The 22,600-nt window shown below is 44.6% G+C and overlaps 1 protein-coding gene across 6 annotated transcripts in view; it reads left to right on the forward strand.

Annotated features, from left to right (window-relative positions):
- Nucleotides 1-22,600, forward strand: part of PPARA (peroxisome proliferator activated receptor alpha) — a 75,502-nt gene that overhangs the window by 47,366 nt on the left and 5,536 nt on the right. For 5 of the 6 annotated variants that reach the window (XM_068559753.1, XM_068559757.1, XM_068559751.1 and 2 more), the window contains 6 exons: nt 3,134-3,383; nt 9,125-9,285; nt 10,681-10,819; nt 11,725-11,927; nt 17,591-18,038; nt 20,706-21,929. In XM_068559753.1, coding sequence (XP_068415854.1) covers nt 3,176-3,383; nt 9,125-9,285; nt 10,681-10,819; nt 11,725-11,927; nt 17,591-18,038; nt 20,706-20,953 — 1,407 coding nt within the window. In that variant the 5' untranslated portion in view covers nt 3,134-3,175 and the 3' untranslated portion in view covers nt 20,954-21,929. The remainder of the gene's footprint in view (nt 1-3,133; nt 3,384-9,124; nt 9,286-10,680; nt 10,820-11,724; nt 11,928-17,590; nt 18,039-20,705; nt 21,930-22,600) is intronic. The other variant, XM_068559756.1, reaches the window with a different exon arrangement.

Below are 22,600 nucleotides of genomic sequence, written 5' to 3' on the forward strand. Positions count from 1 at the left end.
CTTTATTACCTCTTCTCAGCACCCCCTGCTCTCTCCCTCATTTCTCCCTGCAAGGGATCCAAGGCCTGTTTGAGTTCCGCTTGCATCCTCTCCTGGTTTCTTACCTCCTTGGCCACACTGGGAGCTGCTAAGAGGCCGTTTGCTCTGCCTCTTTCTCCCTCCAAAGCCCCAGAGGACCTAGGCCATCGGGCACAGGGCACAGTAACTGGCTGCCCGTCTCGATGGACCAGGCGGTGGCCGTGTTCTGTGGATTTGAGAGGCAGGTACTTGCCGTGACCTTCCTGCCCCCCGAGCAGAGGTGACCGCGGCATGGGACGAGCAGGTGCAGAGCCTGCCAGGAAGCCGCAGGCCGGCGGAGTGGGCTGCGTGCCATTCAGCCTCAGCTCTACCCGGGGACACGTCCAAAGGGCACTCTCCCTTATCTGCTCTGGCTGGAAGCAGGCAGGGCCAGGGTGTCCAGTGATCTGTGCAAAGGCCAGTCCTCTGGCCAGAGGTCACGGTGTTGCCTCACTCCCCAGGGATCTCGGTTAGCTCTTCATTAACAGGAACACCGGTGTTTCTCTACATAAATCTCAGGTATCCTTTAAAAGCAGCTGATAAGTAAAATGATAAGATCTCAGAACGTTCTAACTCCCTGGATGTAATGACAGGGAGACTATCATTTAGTCAAAGATCAGTTCCTCCCGTTCTGGACACTCCTGGTTGGAAGACAGAATATCTGCAGGACTAAGAGGCTGCTGTCCAGGTGTGTTTTCCTTGCATCGCTGAGACTACGACAGGGCAGAGGAGAAGGTGGTCACGGCCCCATTGATAACACAGCCTCTGCCCGGCTATCAGATATTTGTTAGGCTGAACTTTATGGTGAAGGTAGTAAGTTAATGACCGCACTTTGGAACCTTTTGTTCATGGTGGAAAACATCTTAAGTAACGCTTACACCTTTATCTTACTTGCCATTTGAAGAAATTCAGTTGTGACGCAGGATAAAATATGATAGAAAAAATGCACAGATTCACAGCCGGATTTACACTAATAGACGATGAAGTCTTCTAAATCTTACAGAAGTTCAATGATTCTCTTTTCTTTTTTATTGTGTGTTACTGTCCACTATGACCATTTATTTGCAGAATTCCAGGCATGAGAGGTGAATTTCACAAAAATGTGTGAACTGGACCCATTTTTCATTTCTAAAGGAAGCCGAACCATCCCTTCATCTTTGCACTTAAAGCTACTGTTTACTTTCAGCTGGGCTGAGATGTGCGATGTTTTTACGCAAGTCCATTCCACGCGTTTGCTTTGGCAGCGTGTTCTCACTCGGTCCAAAGAGCCCAGGCTTCTGTGATCGCGGTGAGAGGGCAGCCGCCTCGCGCTGGGCTCTGGCGCTGGCTGGTGGCACGCACCTCCTCTGGCCCTGTCCGCGATGTGAGCCGTGGGCTTCCCTGTGACCGTTTCAGAAGCTAAATGTCACCTTGTCGGCCTCGTTGGCGAGAAGGGACCCGACGGGGCTCGAGGGTGGACCTGGAGCGGGGCCTGGGGAAGGCAGGGATGGGAGGGGGGTTCAGGCAGGGGGGCTGGGGCCTGGCACAGAGGCGGACAGCACAGGGAGGTCTGGACGAGGCGACGGCCCGGTGCCACTGGTCACCCTGGGGGTGAGGGATGGTGACCAGGGTGAGGTCGGGGGAGACAACGTCACCAGGGCCCACGTCGAGCTAGGAGAACGGGCACAAGGCTGAGGGTCACAGGAAGTGGTTTCAGAGGCTTGAGCAAGAGCATGAAAGCAGCCATCATGGGAAGGACCGCTGTTTTGACTTTGCACCTGTGCGCATGTGCTCGGCTGCCCTAACAAGGGGCCACTGACTGGGGCCCCTAAACAACGCATTTATTTCTCACAGTCCTGGAGGCTTGAAGTCCAAGATCAAAGTGTCGGCGGCTTTGGTTTCTCCCGAGGCCTCTCTGCTTGGCTTGCAGGTGGCAGCCTTCCCACTGGGTCTTCACGTGGTCGCCCCTCTGTGTGTGCACCCTGCTGTCTCTCTTTGTGCGTCCAAATCTCCTCTTATAAGGACACCAGCCAGATTGGATTAGGGCCCCCTCTAAACACCTCATTTTAGTGGAATCACCTCTTTATTATCTCCAAAGGCAACCACATTCTGAGGTCCTAAGGGTTAGGACTCCCGCAGCGGAATCTGGGGGGACACGGTGCAGCCCGTAACCGTGCCCACGCGGAGAGCATTCTTCTGTGTGTGAGTTGAAACAGCCTAGCGCTGTTCGGGACTGACCCGTTTAGATTTTTTTAACTCTACGATGTATTTGTTATGCACAGTCATTCTCTAGGAATACCTACATGACTCCCCCCACGGGTGCAAGGAGAACGTATAATATTGCCTCCAGCGTGTGTGCCGACTGCCTGCCCGTCCCACTCCCCCCGGGCTCCCACCTGAACCAGACTGGCCTGCGCATGCCTGGAAGTACCCGCATGCTTCCATCCTGGGGGCTTTCCACTTGCCGCTCCTTTTGCTGGAACATTCTACCCAAAATGTCCGTACAGCTCACTCCCTCATTCCTGCAGGTGTCTGCGCCCCTTTTCTGAGAGGTCCTCCCTGGCCGGTCATGTAGGGCAGTGTGTCCCTCCCCATCCTCCCCCTGCATCACTGTATCCCCATCAGACTGTCCAGACCTGTCCCCACCAGAAGGGACATTCCGGGACAGCAGGGACTTTATGTGTGTCCTCTGCTGTTTTCGTCTACCTCGGATACAGTGTGTGCTCGACAGTGCATGAATGATTCCTGGCCTCCTCGGCTCTGGCTCCTGAGACCTGCTCTTGTTTAGAGATTTTCATTTTCTTGGGAGTTCCCTGGTGGTCCGGTGGTTAGGATTCGGTGCTTTCACTGCAGGGGCCTGGGTTTAATCCCTGCTCGGGGAACTGAGATCCTGCAAGCTGCTCGGCCAAAATAAAAAAAAATAATAAAGATTTTCATTAATGAGTTTGTCAAGAGTCAAGCGGAGGTAAGATGGCCAACAATGTTACTTTTTAGATTATGAGTTCAGGTGTGTCTCTGCTGATAAATGATGTTTTTGTTAAAGGAAAACCAGTGTTCTTGTGTGTCCACTTCACCCATGACTTCTCTCTCCTCCCAGGAACGTGGAGCCCGGCGGTGGGACCAGCTCTATCCAGTCGAGATGGTGGACACAGAGAGCCCGATTGGTCCCCTCTCCCCACTCGAGGCTGATGATCTGGAAAGTCCACTCTCTGAAGAATTCCTGCAAGAAATGGGAACCATTCAAGAGATTTCTCAGTCCATTGGTGAGGACAGTTCTGGAAGCTTTAGTTTTACAGAATACCAGTATTTAGGAAGTGGTCCAGGTTCAGATGGCTCCGTTATTACAGGTAAGCGTGCTATTTCCTAGAAAGCTTTATCTAGAAATGTTTTTTTCCACAGAGGAAGTTGTTCTCTTTACCTGGAGAAGAAGTCACATCTCTCTGCATTAAAAGCTTTAGATGTGTAAAAGCAGGACATGCAGTGCCACTGGGCCTTGAAACTTTTCAGGTGTGTCTCGCATATCATAGTATGCCTTCTTTTTTTGTTTGTTTTTGGATAAACTTTTAATTGAAGTATAATATACACATAAGAGCACACACACCATAAATGTGTAGCTCATTTGATTTTTTCACGTGAAAATATAATTTTTACACTACAGGGTAATCTCTTGCATGTAACTTATCTGAGCCGCCTGTTGTTTGTAATTTTTCACCATGATAAATAGCTCTGTAACAGACCTCCTCGTGGACAAATCTTTGAGTGCATCCTGGGTGACTGATTTTTTTTTTAAATTTTAATTTTTTGTCCCTGTTGGTTATTTATGTTAAATACGGGTACCTGGCGGGGAGGGATAGTTAGGGAGTTTGGGATTGACATGTACGCACTGCTATATTTAAAATAAATAACCAACGAGTATGCCTTCTTTTTAAAAGCTGTACATAAATCACATAATGCTTGAAATTCAGCAGTCAGCTGCATTTTTTAAATGCTGTGAGTTTATATTTCTTTAAAGCAGAGACTCCTACTGTCATAAAAATCACTCTCTTTTATCTGGAAAAGTATATGAACCATCTCCCTACTCCCTTATAAGCTTTTACATACAGAATGGATGCACAACAAGGTCCTCCTGTAGAGCACAGAGAACTATATTCGATATCCTATGATAAATCATAATGGAAAAGAATATTTCAAAAAAGAATGTATATATATGTATAACTGAATCACTTTGCTGTATAGCAGAAATTAACACAAAATTGTAAATCAACTATACTTCAATAAAAAAAATATTAAAACTGAAAAGATAAATTTCAAGATGGTGACAGTAGGAAAAAAATACTACATCAGGCATCAGCCAAGGCAGATACAAAGAAATAAAACATGGGGTCTGCTCAGGTAACCTCACTGGGAAAGAGGAAATCATTGCACAGTTCATCTTTCTGAGCAACATTTAAGCCACCCCGGTATAATGTGGTGTAAATTGTACCTTGATTTAAAGGAAGCCCTGTCTGGGGTGGACTTGACTCCACCGTACTTCTTGGCAGAAGTGGGTTTTGGATCAGACAAACTAGACTTTATTTTTAAATTTTTAAAAAATTTATTTATTTTTATTTATTTATTTATTTTTGGCTGCGTTGGGTCTTCGTTGCTGCACACGGGCTTTCTCCAGTTGTGGCGAGCAGGGGCTACTCTTCGTTGCGGTGCGCGGGCTTCTCATTGCGGTGGCTTCTCTTGTTGTGGAGCACGGGCTCTAGGCGCGCGGGCTTCAGTAGCTGTGGCGCGCGGCCTCAGCAGTTGTGGCTCGCGGGCTCTAGGGCGCAGGCTCAGTAGTTGTGGCGCACGGGCTTAGTTGCTCTGCAGCATGTGGGATCTTCCCGGACCAGGGCTCGAACCTGTGTCCCCTGCAATGGCAGGCAGACTCCCAACCACTGTGCCACCAGAGAAGCCCTAAAATAGACTTTAAAACAAAGACTTTTACAAGAGACAAGGAAGGACGCTACATAATGATCAAGGGAACAATCCCAGCAGCACACACGCACATGTACACACCTCTCTATGGGCAGTGCTTTCACTTCTCTTGTGTAGATAGGAGTGGAATGGGTCATGCTTTTCTGCTTCTTTGCATGTTTTACAATTTGTTATTAGATACTACACATTGTGAACTTTGTTGATGATGGAGAATTTTGTATTTACACAAATATTCTTGAGTTTTATTCTGAAATGCAGTTAAGTTACGTGGAAAATGTTGATCCTTTCAGGTCCTGTGGTTAAGCTTTGTTAGACGGAACCAGAGCAGTGTTGATTCTAGAGGTAATTTTGCCCCAGTTCAGAGGCAAAAACCCTTTTGAGTATTTTACCCAGTGCCCCAAGGATTCTGAGATTTTCCACCGTGAGTGGTGGTCATGGGACTACCCCTTAGCCCTCGGTACTGTTCCCTCTAAGCATTTCAGGTTGCTATTGGAGTATCTTTTTTTTTTTTTTCTTTTTGGTCGCACCAAGCGGCATGCGGGATCTTAGTTCCCCGACCAGGGATTGAACCCGTGCCCTCGGGCGTGAAAGTGCGGAGTCCTAACTGCTGGACCGCCGGGGAATTCCCTGGAGTATCTTTTCTTTTAGGCTCTCTCAGCTGATAGAGCAGAGACATACTAACGCGTGTATGTACACGTCTGTATTTCTGTATATAGCTGTCTGTCTCAATGTCAGGGTAAACGTGAGTTCAAACAGACATCTGCACCTCTAATCCGCCACCACATGGACCACTTTAGCCTCCTCCTCTCGCTTTATCGATGAGCTCACACTCCAACAGTGAGAGACCTGGCCCACCATCCAGCCATCCATTCAGGCACCATCATTAAATGCACAATTAGTTGTTCATTTCCAGTGCGGTGGCATCAGAACTGCTCACCCAAAGCCCTGTGGAAAACAACTTTATCGGCTGAGGACAGTGCCAGGTGCAGTTCTTTGGCCTTTGGCCTCACAGACTCCATTCGTTTCCAAGGTCACTTACACGATTATCTTCAGCGAGGTTTCCTACAAATGTTTCTTACATTTGTGATATAGATTGTATCATCACATTCTGTGTGCCATCCTGGAATCTCTGGACCTCCTCAGTTTTTTTTGTTCATTTGCACACGTTTAAAGTTCACTCTGTACTGTAAAATTCTGTGGATTTTGACAAGTGCATTGTGTCCTGTAGTCACCATTACATTTTCATGTGAATAGTTTCACCACGTCCAAAAAGCCACTGGGCTTCACCTACTCAACCCTGCCTCCCCGACCCCTACTCCAGCCGCTGATGTTTTTTTTTACCACTGCTCTATTTCTGCCTTTCCACAAATGTCAGATATTAAGAATCATATAGTTTGTAGCCTTTGGGGATTGGCCTCACCTACTGAAGCATCTTGGTTGCTTCTGATTTTTGGCAATTAAGAATGATGCCGCTGGGGAATTCCCCCAGCGGTCCAGTGGTTAGGACTCTGCGCTTTCACTGCCGAGGACCCGGGTTCAATCCCCGGTCGGGGAACTAAGATCTCACAGGCCACATGCCACAGCCAAAAAAAAGAATAAAGCTGCTAAAGCACTATTTACAGTAGCCAAGACATGGAACCAACCTAAATTTCCATTGACAAAGGAATGGATAAAGAAGACATGGTATATATATATACAATGGAATATTACTCAGCCATTAAAAAGAATGAAATAATGCCATTTGCAGCAACATAGATGGACCTAGAGATTATCATACTAAGTGATGTAAGTCAGAGAAAGACAAGTATCATATGATATCACTCATATGTAGAATCTAAAATACGACACAAATGAACATATCTATGAAACAGAAACAGACTCACAGACATAGAGAACAGACTTGTGGGATGGGGGAGGTAAGGTCTGGGAGTTTGGGATTAGCAGATGCAAACTATTATATATAGAATGGATAAAGAACAAGGTCCTGCTGTATAGCATGGGGAACTATATTCAATATCCTGTGATAAACCATAATGAAAAAGAATATGAAAAAGAATATATATATATATATACACATATAACTGAGTCACTTTTCTGTACAGCAGAAATTAAACACAACATTGTAAATCAACTATACTTCGATAAAATTCTTTAAAAAAGAATAAAGCTGCTAAAAACATTCATGTGTAGGTTTTTGTGTGGACATACATTTTCAAATCACTTGTGTAAATAAGTAGGAGTGTAATTCCTTTAAGACTGTTTTGCTTCATAAGGAACTGCCAAACTGTCTTCCAAAGTGGCTGCACCATTCTGCATTCCCACCAGCAGTAAATGAGAGTTTCTGTTGCTCTCCATATCCTTGTCAGCATTTGGTGTTGTCAGTTTTTTGGATTTTAGCCATTCTAATAGATGTGTAGTGATGTCTCATTGTTTTATTTATTTATTTTTATTTTTAAAAATTTATTTATTTATTATTTATTTTTGGCTGCGTTGGGCCTTCATTGCTGCGTGCAGGCTTTCTCTAGTTGCAGCGAGCGGGGGCTACTCTTCATTGCGGTGCGCGGGCTTCTCATTGTGGTGGCTTCTCTTGTCGCAGAGCACAGGCTCTAGGCATGTGGACTCAGTAGTTGTGGCTCACGGGCTCTAGAGCGCAGGCTCAGTAGTTGTGGCGCACGGGCTTAGTTGCTCTGCGGCATGTGGGATCTTCCCGGACCAGGGCTTGAACCTGTGTTCCCTGCATTGGCAGGCGGATTCTTAATCTCTGCGCCACCAGGGAAGTCCCTGTCTCCTTGTTTTAATTCACAGTTTCCTAGTGACCAGTGACGGGAAGCATCTTTTCATGTGCTTACTTGCTATCTTCTTCAGCCAGATATCTATTCAGATCTTTTGCTCATTTTTTAATTGAGTTTTTTATTGTATTACTGTTGAGTTGTAAGACTTCTTTGCATATTTTGGATAAAAGTCTACATCAGACGCGTGCTTTGCAGATAGCTTCTTCCAGTCGGTGGCTTCTCTTTTCATTTTCTTAACAGTGTCATTTGCAGAGCAGAAGTTTTTAATTTCAAGAAAGTCCAGCTTCTTTTTTTTTTCTTTCATGGATTGTGCTTTTGTGTTGCCCACATGGATTTTTATTCTGTATTCTGATGCCATATACTGAGTTAACAATTACAAAAGGGCTGGAAGGGAGGACGCCAAGAAAGCAATGAGTTCTGTGTAGGACATGTCGATTTTTGGCAAACTAAGAATAATAAAGCTGCTGCAAGGACCTCTGCTAAGTCCTGAATGGCGGGTTTTCCTCCAATTCCAGGGTTTGTCACTATACTTGTAGTGTATAATTATACCACCCCCTAGATTGTCTAATTGTTGACTATTTGTGCAGTGTTAAATACATTGCACCCTTAAAGCTGTCTGTCCGTTTTATCTTTGTGTCAAAAATCTGAGCATGTCGCAGGAGCAACTAAGCCCGTGTGCCGCAACTACTGAGCCCGTGTGCTGCAACTACCAAAGTCCATGTGCCTAGAGCCCGTGCTCCACAACAAGAGAAGCCACCGCAATGAGAAGCCCGCGCACCGCAACGAAGAGTGGGCCCCGCTCGCCGCAACTAAAGAAAGCCCACGCGCAGCAACGAAGACCCAACACAGCCAAAAATAAATAAATACATTTATTAAAAAAAAAAATCTGAACATGTGGCAAGCATATACTTGAGCTCATTGTTGGTGACATTTAAATGTTAATAAAATAGTATACCCCCCCCCCCACCAAAAAAAGGAATAAAGCTGCTGTAATCATTTGTGTGAATAAGGCTACTTGCAAAGTGGCCTTTTCTGCAGGGCCATGGTTTAGTCCATTTTGTTTTGTTTTTTATGGATTAAAAAGTGAAGTTGTTTCTTAGTTGGGGAGCCCCTTGGGTGGGAGCTGCGGGGATGCCGGCGACGTGGTCACTGTGGGAGCACAGAGGGCGTGCAAGGGCCAGGCCAGGGTGGATGCAGCCTGGGAGCCCTGCCCACCAGCTGATGCCTCCCCACTCAATGCCTCACCCGTGAACTCAGATCCTCAGAAAGCTGGTTTCGACATCGGATGGCGAGGCTGTGAATATTCGTAAATCTTCCCCTTGTGTTCCTAGACACCCTCTCACCAGCCTCGAGTCCCTCGTCCGTCTCTTACCCTGTGGTTCCTGGCAGCACCGAGGAATCGTCCAGTGTAGCACTGAACATCGAGTGTAGAATCTGTGGGGACAAAGCCTCAGGCTACCATTACGGAGTTCACGCATGTGAAGGCTGCAAGGTACCGTGGACCCTGGATGGGGAGAAAGGTGGCCTTTCGGGGACTACGTGTGGTTCCTTTTATTTTATACACAAATGTTTGTCATGACCAAGAAAGGTCTGCTCAAGTTGTAGATCAGAAACTGACCCACGTAACACATTCCTTTCCCTCTTTGGAGAGTCTATGGCATATTGCTGGGCTGTTCTTTGTAAATGACGTAGAGAGTGTCTTCTTTAACAGAAAATAAACCACATTAAAGATGCTCCCTTCATTTGGATGCGAGGTCAGAGAGCTTTTGCCCACTTTCTCTCTCCACCCTCATCCGAAGGTCACGGAGGGCAGTGGTTCTCACGACCATCACAGATGTCAGGATCCTGCAGCACATGCTGGGCGACCACCAGACCCACGGCTGTGTCCTCCCCAGCTTCTCGGGATCCCCCAGCAGTCCCTTCCTGCATGTCGGGGGCCTGTCCACCCGAACCACGAGCACCCTTGTGTGTATCCTTATTCTTGTGCCAGCTCAGCTGGACCTCTAACCATAGGTGACCCAGGGCCCGCAGTGCAGGGGGTCAGGCCGTGTCCTCCAGCGGAACTATGGAAGGATGACCGGAAAGCAAAGAGGAAAGAGCCCAGTGCAAATATAAACCCTTCACAATTTGCCAACCACATACCTTGAAAAAAACTGCTTGCAAAGTGGCCTTTTCTGCAGGGCCATGATTAGTCACCTTTGTTTACTTTTGTTTTTTTATGAGCTAAATAGTAAAGTTGATTCTTTGCTAAAGTAAAGTTTAAGATATTTTTGTTTGTTTGTGTTTTGGTTTTGTTTTTGTTTTGTTTTGGTCGCGCCTTACCACACGGCACATGTGATCTTAGTTCCCCCACCAGGGATGGAACCCGTGCCCCCTGCAGTGGAAGCGCTAAGTCCTAACCACTGGACCGCCAGGGAAGTCCCTAAGATACTTTTATAAAGCAAGAAAATTATTTACAACCAGCTGGCTTCCTTTTATTATATAATCTTTGTCCTTTAGAGAGTTAATATTCTCTTACAAAAATTCCTAGAACTTTTTAGTCACAAATATGGATCTGTCCTCTGAGAAGAGAAAGTCACATTTGTATAAATCTTAGCAAGGCAGAGTCACTCTTCAGGAGACTGTAATTGTGTCTTCCCAAGCCAGGTGAGGATGTGTTGAAATTACTTTGACTTTCGCCTCATTTTATTGTTCTTCATTTTACGTGTAATGAAATTTCAAATTTTCAATTTGCCCCAATTACATCAGACTTTCTAGATGAACTGTTTCTCTACATTTCGTTCATTTAAAAAAAGACAATAAATGAGCAACAGGAAATGTGAATAAAGGAATGATACTGATTCCTCAGTGGTCCATATTCTTTAATAAACTGTATATCAATCCACAGGGTTTCTTTCGGAGAACTATTCGGCTAAAGCTGGCATATGACACATGTGACCGTAGCTGCAAGATTCAGAAAAAGAATCGGAATAAGTGCCAGTATTGTCGTTTTCACAAGTGCCTTTCAGTTGGGATGTCCCATAATGGTAGGTAAGGTTGTCTATCGCATTTTCCCCACCCATGCCTCAGTTTACCCCCCTTATCGGGTCGGAACAGACTGTATTTTGAATGAATGTGCTGCAGCATTTAATACTCGGGTCATTTTGTAACATGATAGCCTCAAATAGCAGAGATCCAGTAGAACCCTTGGAAATACTGTTAGAAACTTCAAATGGTACAACTTTGATATAAGATTTTGAAACCCCTTGGAAACCACTGGGATGTCTTAATGTTCATATCATATGTATGAAGCATGTGCCATTTCACACATTTTACCATATTATGAATTTAATTATCTTCAATCCTACTCTTATTTTTTTTTTTTGGCCGTGCTGCTCGGCTTTCAGTATCTTAGCTCCCCGACCAGGGATTGAACCTGGGTCCCCTGCAGTGGAAGCTCGGAGTCCTAACCACTGGACCACCAGGGAAGTCCCCATACTCTTATTTTAGAACTTGCCAATTACTATAGGAAAGTGAATTTAAAATAATGTGTTCATAAGGGTTGCATGTCTACCTTCTGGAAAAAGAAAACGGTATTATGTTAACTCCTTCTAAGGCTCACTTTCATCTCCTTAACCGAAAGGATCAATTATGTACCTAACGACATGAAGTGACCTTAAGCCCATCCTACTGATAAAGTGAGTCATGGTGCTACCTTTGATTTTAAGCTTTTTTAAAAGTCCAGGATATATGGAGTTTGAGTTTTATTTTCATCTCTCCAAGGGAGAAAGCTGTATAGTGCCGAGAAGTGGATTTTAACGTACCCATGAATGTTTGCTCATAGTTTAACCCGTGGTGTGACCCTTTCGTCCAGCTGTTAGTCCTTGTTCCATGTTTTGTTGTTCATTTCTCTGTGTTTTCCGTTATTCCGTTTCTCCCCTCCGACCCCCAGCAATTCGTTTCGGACGAATGCCAAGATCTGAAAAAGCAAAATTGAAAGCAGAAATCCTTACATGTGAACACGACCTAGAAAATTCCGAAACCGCAGATCTCAAATCTCTCGCCAAGAGGATTTACGAGGCCTACTTGAAGAACTTCAACATGAACAAGGTCAAGGCCCGCGTCATCCTCGCGGGAAAGGCCAGCAACAATCCGGTAGGTGGCTTTGCTGCTGTTTATTATAGTCTGAAGCACTCCTTTGGCAACACGTCAGCTAGAGTCGAGGAGGAGGATTGAGGAAATACGTCCTAAATGTTGAGAAAATCATATTTATCCCCAACGCAAATGAGAGACAATGCAATGGAAACATTTCCTTCAGAGACTATAAAACGTAGCCCAACAGCAACTCCCGTCCCATTTGATCCACCTCAAAGCTCCTAGCAACCAAGTTCTTATAATGACTATGTAGTTAATGCACTCAAAAAGTCTGGTTAATAGTTTACCAGATTCTAAGGTTGCTTCTTAAGTGATTTTTTTATCCCTATTTTAATGCCAGAAAATGAAACTATTCACTTCCCACTCAAAGTGTGCTCTTGCATCCTTTCCCCTAAAACTGCTCTCGCCTCTCCGACCTTCCCCTTCGTACCCCCTGCCCACCTTCTTTTTCTCCAATGAGAAGGAAATGACATCTCGGGGCTTAGAAAGGGTCCTTTGTTTACAGAAACTTTATTGTCTTTTTGGACGGTTCTGGACCTTCTCGGTAGCAACTAAGATTGCCCCTTGTGGACGCCTACACTTCGCCTCCCCTGCCTGATGCCACCCTCTCCCCACTCCACAGTTAGCTAAGCCTTTGTCTCCATTACAGACCTAATCTCAGAGCTACCTTCAAAGAGGGGCATGGCCCAAGGTTGGCGAATTAAGATGTTTTGCCTTTCTCCTATGAGAGTGGTGAAACAGGTTTGATTTGTACTAATGAGTAGCTTGAAGCCATCTTTATTGGGAATTACAAGCTGGAATTTTTAGTCACAGGAAAATAAAGCATCTCACAAGCTACTTACTTTCATGAACAAACCAAACCTCTTTTTTACTGAGTCTTTTCATTCTTCGGTGAATTCTCCAATTAAACAGGCTGAGGTACTTTAGGAGGGAGGGTTCAAGCAAACTCTTGTTAAATCGGCAAAGCCACACCTATGCTGGGCGGCCCCAGAGGCTCGCAGAAACTCCACCCTAACCCTTTCCAGATCACAAGGGTGAAAGCAAAGCAATCTTTTACCTTTGAATTTCTATCCTGGAAATGATTCGTATAGCCCCAAATTAAAGCAACCCAAATTCTTGATCTCTTGGAATCCTTTTAGATCTTGCTGAGTTCTTCTACATCTCCCTTGGGTTTTCAGAATGCAAAGCAAACTTAAAAGTCATCTTTACTCAGAACCAAACACTCTTGTTTAATATTAACTTGATTTCCATGGAGTATCCTTCTCATACCCCACTGAGATCCACGCGCTCTAAGAAGGAGCCCATCACCCACAGCCATGTTGAAACCTGGACAGCTGAGGACCATCACACAGTTACTCTGGGAGAGGGATCTGTCTTTTGGTCTTAGGGAAATAAATGATAGACCAGTAGTCCAGCACTGGGCTTCACTGGATAGGAAAAACAGAATTCGCGGTACTGCTGAGAGTCGACTGCTTGCTTCTGCCCGCCTCCAAACCAGAGCATCGCGGGTACCAGTTTGAAAGGGAGTGTCCAGGGCCAGCCACTGCCTTTGACGGCACTGTTTGCTCCAAGCTGGGTTCACTTCCCACCCCATTTCCTCTCTGTGTCGAAGCACAGCCCTCCTCCTCCCTCCCCGCCCAGCCCAGTGCGCCCCAGAGCTTGGGGCCTCCAGCTTGGGGCCACAGTCTCTGCTCCATCTGTCCTGGGTCAGAGACAGAGCTGCCGGGAGGGGCGGCATCCTGGAATGGCAGCCCCCTCACACCACACCATGGGGTTTGGCCTGCTGTGCTATATTGAAATATTATACCTATAGCTTGTCAGTAGATTGAAAAACATACTGTTTTATACTGTATCTAGAAGTGTGTAGTAAAACCTACCCAAGAGCTTATTAGATCATTTCATCCAAAGCAATTCTACCAATAAGTCACAATTAAATTTCTCCAAAAAGGTGGCACTGCCAAACTTTTTCATAGAAAATGCTGTTTCAATGTGTTTTGGAGATGAATTCTTATAAATAACATCATTAACACACATAGAACAGTGTCAGGTGTGAGCGAGGGAAATATATATCAGTTAGGGGACTTCTGGTCCTGGCGTGGAGTGATTTGGGGGGGAAAGTGGGCAGCTTTCTGCCTTGTGCTGTTTAAAAGCTTTACAACGTGCTTCATTGATTTGAAATGACCACCCGTGACATCAGATATATTCATGTTCAAGCTTGAGGATAAAAAGAATATTCCAAAGTTAAATATAAGCTTCTGGATTTTTAAAATAGTCTAATCTAGAATGTTTCTCAATAAAGTCTGGCAAACTTTCAAGGGTGTTACTGTATAATATCTCTTTGGCTGTAATAGACATGATTTTTTAAATGTTAGCACTTGTTTTGAATTCAGATCATTTCTAATTTTGCCTGTTAGTGAGGCCTGCCTTTTAAAATCCAGGTGATAATTTTATAAAACTGAAATGAAATATTTATTACCATTGAAGTCTCTGTTTATGAGAGAATGTTACACATAAAAATAGTTCAGGGCCAGCGTCCTGGGCGTGTGTCCAGTTTCACAACGCCCCTGCTTAGAGGGCCTTGTGCTGACGTTTAATGCTCTGCTGCTGTCTTGAAATTCGTAAGCACTTTCTAATAAGGGACCCCACATTGTCATTTTGCACTGGGCCCTGCAAATTATACAGCCAGTCTGTGCTAGTCCAAGAGATGTCCTACCAAATAACAACAACAGTATAATAATAATAATAAGCGTTCTGCAATCAAACACTGGGAACCACTGTTTATGCTAATCCCATTCTTAAAGATCCACGGTGTACACTCATGTTAAAGACTCTGGTAGGCTCTAACTTAATTTAACTCAGTGTTTCTCGAGGGTTTTTTTTGACAACAGGATTCTTTTTTTTTTTTTTTTTTTTTAATGTAACACCTTTATTTCTGCTGAATGTACTTTTGAAAAGCCAGTGATTTGAATAAAGTCAAGGTGGCCTTATAATATTTTCTGGAATTGAGGGAGTACTGCCATCTATCCTTTAAAAACATTTTTCTGGTCCATCCTATAAACGTTAATACTTTAAATCCGAGCTCCAACTTCCTGTGAAGCAGAACTGCCCCCAAACTTTCTCAAAACAGTGGTAAATCTGGCCTGCTTTTAATTAATTTATTTATTTATTTATTTATTTATTTATTTATTTTTGGCTGTGTTGGGTCTTGTTGCTGCGCATGGGCTTTCTCTAGTTGTGGCGAGCAGGGGCTACTCTTCGTTGCGGTGCGCGGGCTTCTCATTGCAGTGGCTTCTCTTGTTGAGGAGCACGGGCTCTAGGCGCGCAGGCTTCAGTAGTTGTGGCTCGTGGGCTCTAGAGTGCAGGCTCAGCAGTTGTGGCACATGGGCTTAGTTGTTCTGCAGCATGTGGGATCTTCCTAGACCAGGGCTTGAACCCGTGTCCCCTGCATTGGCAGGTGGATTCTTAACCACTGCGCCACCGGGAAGTCCTGGCCTGCTTTTAAAGTCTTTGGAGAGAGAGAGTTTTAGTCTTCCTTCATCAAACTTGAGATTGTTAGAAATTGGGCTTTGAGTTCTGTATTCAGAATGTTTTCAGTCATTCACAGATAATTTTAAAAATATTCCCTTTCCTCAGATGTGAAATCAGATCTTTTTTTTGTCCAACACTATCTTGCAAATTCTAATTCTGTTTAAACATTTCGTAGGCAATGCATCACATTATCCCAACACATCCACCTCTGTGCCCGGTATACCCAGCAGGTACCCGGAAGATGGCTTTGTGCTGTGATTCCTCCTGATGCTCTTGTGAGCCCAGAAATAGGACACACGTCGTGCCGTGGGCACAGAGGCACTGTCAGTGATGTGTTTTGCCCACAGGCAGAGTGATTCTTAAAATCACTGGGCTTCTTATACACTCAGTGTTTATCCAGTGGGGATTGAAAATAATGCCTCAGCCCACTTCGTTATTGGTCTGTAGAACACATTATGAATCAGAGAGATCCCTCAGAGACTGCCATTTCTTCTGCTCTGCACACAGAGCTGGCATAAATTTTGGCCAGCAGCGGTATCTGTGCCCATTCTTCTAAGCCCCACCAGATACATCATCGCTTCTGACCATGTTGGCTTCAAATAACATGGCCAACCATCTCTTCTTTCCTCTGCTAGATCTTTATAAAGTGGCAGGAACGGTGGGTTTAGATGCAAGTGGTAAGGCCACATTTAGGGAGCTGCCATGGGGATTTGGTATTTGTCTCAGAACATGGAGCAGTGGTGGGAAGATTTCAGTCTCCTGTACCGGGAAACGAGGGTCCTTCAAGGCTTTCCGGTTTATCCCCCAAGAGCAAGGGTTTAACAGTGCTTGTTTGTTTACTTCCACACAAATGCCAACTTTCTGACTTGTATTTATTTACATGCCAAATTTATTCATTCAACAGTCAGTGTTGGATAATGATGATTATCTCCAAAGTTCATAAAATGGCAAAATTAAGAATTATTGTAGGGGCTTCTCTGGTGGCGCAGTGGTTAGGAGTCTGCCTGCCAATGCAGGGGACACGGGTTTGAGCCCTGGTCTGGGAAGATCCCACATGCCGCGGAGCAGCTGAGCCTGTGAGCCACAACTACTGAGCCTGCGCGTCTGGAGCCTGTGCTCCGCAACAAGAGAGGCTGCGGCAGTGAGAGGCCCGCGCACCGCGATGAAGAGTGGCCCCCACTTGCCGCAACTGGAGAAAGCCCTTGCGCAGAAATGAAGACCCAACACAGCCAAAAATAAATAAATTAATTAATTAATTAATTTTTTAAAAAAAGAATTATTGTAATTACTGGCTGTTGCAATAGTATTTGGGAATTCAGAGAATATTATAAAATATTTAAAGTGCTTTGCTAATATTCTCTTTCTCGTTAGCTTTATTGCCAAAATCAGTACTTCACTTTTTTTCTTTGGCCATGCTGCACGGCATACGGGATCTTAGTTCCCCGACCAGGGATCGAACCTGTGCCCCCTACAGTGGAAGCACGGAGTCCTAACCACTGGACCAGCAGGGAATTCCCAGAACTTCACTTTCTTAGCAATGAAATCCCCACCCAGTTTTAGGCGATGATGATTATTATCTTACTGATTTATATTGTCCTCTCTTAAATGTCTTCTTGTCCCCAACTAGTTTTGAGGTTGTTTAAGGATGAGGACTTTTTGTACATGATTTGATTCTCGACAGGTGGCTGGAGTACTGCAGCTACTCATCAGTTTCTTTTTTTTTTTTTTTTTTCTTTTGCCGCCCAGAGCTGAAGCTCTGACGGTTTTTTTGTTTGTTTTGTTTTTTTAAATTTATTTATTTTTGGCTGCGTTGGGTCTTCGTTTCTGTGCGAGGGCTTCCTCTAGTTGTGGCAAGCGGGGGCCACTCTTCATCGCGGTGCGCGGGCCTCTCACTATCGCGGCCTCTCTTGTTGCGGAGCACAGGCTCCAGACGCGCAGGCTCAGCAGTTGTGGCTCACGGGCCCAGCTGCTCCGCGGCATGTGGGATCTTCCCAGACCAGGGCTCGAACCCGTGTCCCCTGCATTGGCAGGCAGACTCTCAACCACTGCGCCACCAGGGAAGCCCCAGTTTCTTGATAATTAAGAAGACAGCTTGTCACCAACTACCCGACTTATTCCAGTGTTTTTCTTTTCAGCCTTTTGTCATACACGACATGGAGACGTTGTGTATGGCCGAGAAGACTCTCGTGGCCAAGCTGGTGGCCAACGGCATCCAGAACAAGGAGGCAGAGGTCCGCATCTTCCACTGTTGCCAGTGTACGTCTGTGGAGACGGTCACGGAGCTCACAGAATTCGCCAAGTCCATCCCGGGGTTCGCAAACTTGGACTTGAACGACCAAGTCACTTTGCTGAAATATGGAGTTTACGAGGCCATATTTGCAATGCTGTCTTCTGTGATGAATAAAGACGGGATGCTGGTAGCATATGGAAATGGTTTTATAACTCGTGAATTCCTAAAAAGCCTAAGAAAACCATTTTGTGATATCATGGAGCCCAAGTTCGATTTTGCAATGAAGTTTAATGCACTGGAGCTGGATGACAGTGATATTTCCCTTTTTGTGGCTGCTATAATTTGCTGTGGAGGTAAGCTACTGATTTCACCTGCTGGTGCTGTGGCACTCACAGCCTCCTACCTAGAGAATTTGGCGGTGGTGAATCCGACGTGAGTGGGGTGGAGCCAACACTGTAGGGGAGAAGGGTGTCCGAGCCCCACATTGCCACTGACCAGAATTCAGTGAGAATGATATCAATATCATATCATACTATAGCATATGTTATTTTTTTGTTTCAGAGCTTTTATTTTTTATTTTTTAAAATTTTTATTTTATATTGGAGTATATAGTTGGTTTACAACGTTGTGTTAGGTATAGTAAAGTGATTCAGCTATACATATACATATATCTGTTCTTTTTCAGATTCTTTTCCCATTTACATTTTTACAGAATACTGAGTAGAGTTCCCTGTGCTATACAGTAGGTCCATGTTGATTATCTATTTTATGTATAGCAGTGTGTATATGTTAATCCCAAACTTCATGTTATTATATATAAACACGTTTGTAAAGTATAAATGTTCTATCTGTAATTACATGAATGTATATTTATTTAGAATATAGTGGAAGATTAGGTATCATTAATAATTATAATGTAATTATATCTATTATATCTAATATCTATTATATATCAGATATAATTGTAATAATATTATAATGCATGGTGTATAATATCATCATATACAGTCGGCCCTCCATATCTGTGGGTTCTGCATTTGCAGATTCAACCAACCACGGATTGAAAACATTCAGAAAAAAACATTTCCAGAAAATTCCAAAAACAAAACTTGAATTTACCACACACCAGCAACCATTTACATAGCATTTACACTGTGTTAGGTATTACAAGTAATCTAGAGATCATTTAAAGTGTATGGAAGAAGGTGCGTAGGTTATATGCCATTTTATATATGGGACTTGAGCATCCGTGGATTTTGGCATCTCGAGGGGTCCTGCAACCAATCCCCCACGGATACCAAGGGACGACAGTGTTATAATTATGTTATTATCATATTATATCCATATTACAGACAGTATCCTATAAAGTCATACAGATGTTAGTACAGTTGCTGTCTCTATTGGTATATTTATGCTATTTCATAATGAAAAATATCAGTAGCTAACTGTCAGTGACTGCAAAGTGTGCTTTGCCAAAGGAAATGGATCCCAGTGAAGGAGGATCTAGGCCTCTGTATGGGGGAGCTGGCTCTGCGGTCCCCAGGTTTTTGGCTCGGTGTCACGTTCCTTTAAATAGCCCTGTCCTGGGTCTAAGAAGGTCAACCCTCTACTGTAAACTCGGCTGACCCTACCCAGCCTTAGGGGAGACCGAAGGGGCCACTGCCTCCTCAAGCTGCCTGAAGGTGTACTGTCCCCCGCGAGTTCCTCACTCGCGGAATTGAGGCTGGCCACAGTTGCCCGGACTCTGGACGCGGAGCTGGGTGAGGGTGGCCCAGCTCCACGAGGTCTGTCCTTCTGACCATCCAGCTGGGCACAGGTGGAGGAAGTCCTGTGCTCTGGCAAAAAGCACAGAATGTAATCTGTCACCGTCCTTTGCACGCTCAAGATGTCGTGTTGTGGGGAGAGCAATGCACAGCTATTTATAAGTAGTATGACAGTTTTATAAAAGACATTTTAATCATAGATCAGAAAAATGTCTGGTGAGATATACATGAAATCTGTATGATGGGGTTAAAATTATGAGGGGGGGTTCACTTACTATTTTTTTAAATCTCTCTCTTTAAAAACTTAGTAATTATTTTATAACCAAAAAAAAAAAGAAAAAGAAAAATCCACATCATGAGCAACACTTCTGAAAATCCTAGAAATGCGTGGGACTCTAAAGAGAGCACTGCCTATTGCATATGGATGGTGGGGGCTGATTTTCTGGACCAAGGGCAGGATGCATGGATCTGAGCTGTCCCAGGAAGTCTGGTGTCTGTGTCCGAGGCGCCCCGGGGAGGTCACCTGGTGTCCACATCACCCTTCCTGCACCAAGCCTCAGACCTCCCCTCTCTGGGTCACCTCAGCATCCTCCCGTATCCATCCTCCGATTCCTTTCTGGCTCCACCTTCTTTTCAGCTGATTTATATTGGAAGGTACCTGTAACGGTGCTTTATACCACAATACCGAAGTCAAACATAATCACACTCCTTAAATATTGTTGAAACCGAGCATCTAAGAAGACACAGGAAGAAGAATTTCATTTTCCATATTATGCAGAAGCAGTTTGTGTGTATAGTTACTCCTCTACATACAGGTTTTCCCCTGACAGGTGGTAATCAGATAAATCCTAAATGAAGCGGCCACCCTGTAAGGTAGCTAGTCATTTTAAGGTCGTAGAAATATTTAGGAATGAGTATTTGTCCTGTCTGCCCCTATCAGGCCCAGCGACTTGGGAAAAATCTAGTTCTATCTTCTAGGTAAGTTGACAGCATCTAAAGGCAGCTGAGCTTTTGGTAAAAAAAAGGCCGTGTCCAATCAGAATGTTTGGTTTCTCGGGAAATTCCCTGGCAGTCTAGTGATTAGGACTCCGCGCTTCCACTGCAGGGGACGTGGGTTTGATCCCTGGTCGGGAAACTAAGATCCCACATGCTGAGTGGCGTCGCCAAAAAAAAAGGTTTCTCAAACTGAAAAACAGTTATTAGGTATTAGCATGCTGGTAATTGCACTCAAACCTCTCTCCTTTCTTTTGAGGATAGATCGGCCCGGCCTTCTAAATGTGGGACACATTGAAAAAATGCAGGAGGGTATCGTGCACGTGCTCAAACTTCACTTACAGAGCAACCATCCCGACGACGTCTTTCTCTTCCCAAAACTCCTGCAAAAGATGGCAGATCTACGGCAGCTGGTCACGGAGCATGCGCAACTGGTGCAGGTGATCAAGAAGACAGAGTCCGACGCCGCCCTGCACCCGCTGCTGCAGGAAATTTACAGGGATATGTACTGATTTCTTGGAAACGCACACAAAAAAGAAACTTTTCAAGCGTTTTTAAAGGCGACAGCACTACAAGTGAGAGATGGGAGCAACGCAACTTTGCACAAGTGTCACCATTTGAACCTGGGACGAAGGAAAGTATAAGCTCTAGGTAACCGGAATCCTGTTCCATGTTTCTTTCCTTTTTTAACCACTGCTTCAAGAAATGCGAGTGATAAACAGCTATTAGTCAGGACTTGGAAAATTAAGCAGAATGGTGTTCAGTGGTCTGATTTAATGCACCCGATGTGAATCAATGCAGATTTTTGTCACATTAGGAATTTACTGGTGAATTAACCTCAAAATACGTGGTCTGTCTGCCCTTTTCACCACCTTTTGACTGTTGTGCTCCTTTATAATTTTGAAAACTAATCAGCACTTTGTAATTTTTATAATCCTGTAAACCTAGATGTCTCCAAAGGTTAGGTATTTTAAAAGTTTCCTGAATTTGAAGAAAGACAACATGCTGTTTTTGAATCGTAGGATTTAGAATGTCAAAGAATGATTCGATAAGCTATCAAAATGCAGCGATTGTTTTGTTTCAGTTCGCTGTTTTTGTGGTGTAACTAATATGTGAAAAAGCCTATTCCCAGGTTTGTGTAGATCCCGGAAAGCCACGTCTCACGGGCCCTCTGGACTCGATCCTCCGCCTGTTTAAGGCTAGTGTCTGTGGTCAACAGGAACAAGACAGACTCTGAAGCATGTCAGCTTCCCGTTCCTCTCACCTCCGTTTCCTATCAAATCTGAACCAACTGACTCAGGCTGTTTGGGGGCCAGGGTCACGTCTCCAGGGGCAAAGTGACAAGTTATTTGTAAATCTTGCTCTGGGCCCCCTCTGTCAAGGCAGCTCCTTGGTCTTTTTCTGTGTTGCTTTTTTAAACATGCGGCTTAATTTTTATAACTCTTGCTGGTGGTAGCTGCTCCCTGGAGTGGAGAAGACGAGGCACAGGTGACTTTATAGTGTGGCCTGGGGGCAGGGGTCTCATCTGGAGAATGAACAGGGCGGGGGGGTGTGGGGTGGATATGAGATGGTGGTTTTACTCATCTCAGGATGCACAACAGGCTGGTGGTTTTTACAAAGATTTTCAGAGTTGTTTCCTTTTCCAACTACATATGTAAGGTAGTTTTGCCATTATCTGCAACATCTGTTTCAGCCTTAAAGATCAACTTTTCAACCTTGGTCCAGTTATGAAGGCGGTATAGATTATGGTTTTCGCCTAGAGCACATGGACCTGGAAATACTCTTTTTCTGTCCACCATGGTAGATTAATGGTCCCATCAGAGAACTTCCAGCAGTGCCTCCCCCGAGCCAGACTGGGCTGACCCTGCCAGTTCGGCCCCTGGATGCCTCTTGGGCGATAGCATTTACGACCTGGTTGTACCCTTGATGCCCCTCCCCCTCTATCTTTAGGAAATTTGGTTCTATAAGGTCATTATTATTTGCCGTTAAAGAATGGCTAGGATTGAATTTGATAAAGTTCCCAAGATCAGCATTATTGTAAATAAAACTGTGAGACTTCAACTAGAAAAAAGCAAAACTTACAATTAGGACATCCTTTTACACATTACACGTTTAGTGGTGTGTTTTATCTTTATTATTTTTTAAAGATCCAATCAAAG

This window comes from Eschrichtius robustus, chromosome 13 (genome assembly GCF_028021215.1).
Source record: "Eschrichtius robustus isolate mEscRob2 chromosome 13, mEscRob2.pri, whole genome shotgun sequence".
Taxonomy (NCBI): domain Eukaryota; kingdom Metazoa; phylum Chordata; class Mammalia; order Artiodactyla; family Eschrichtiidae; genus Eschrichtius; species Eschrichtius robustus.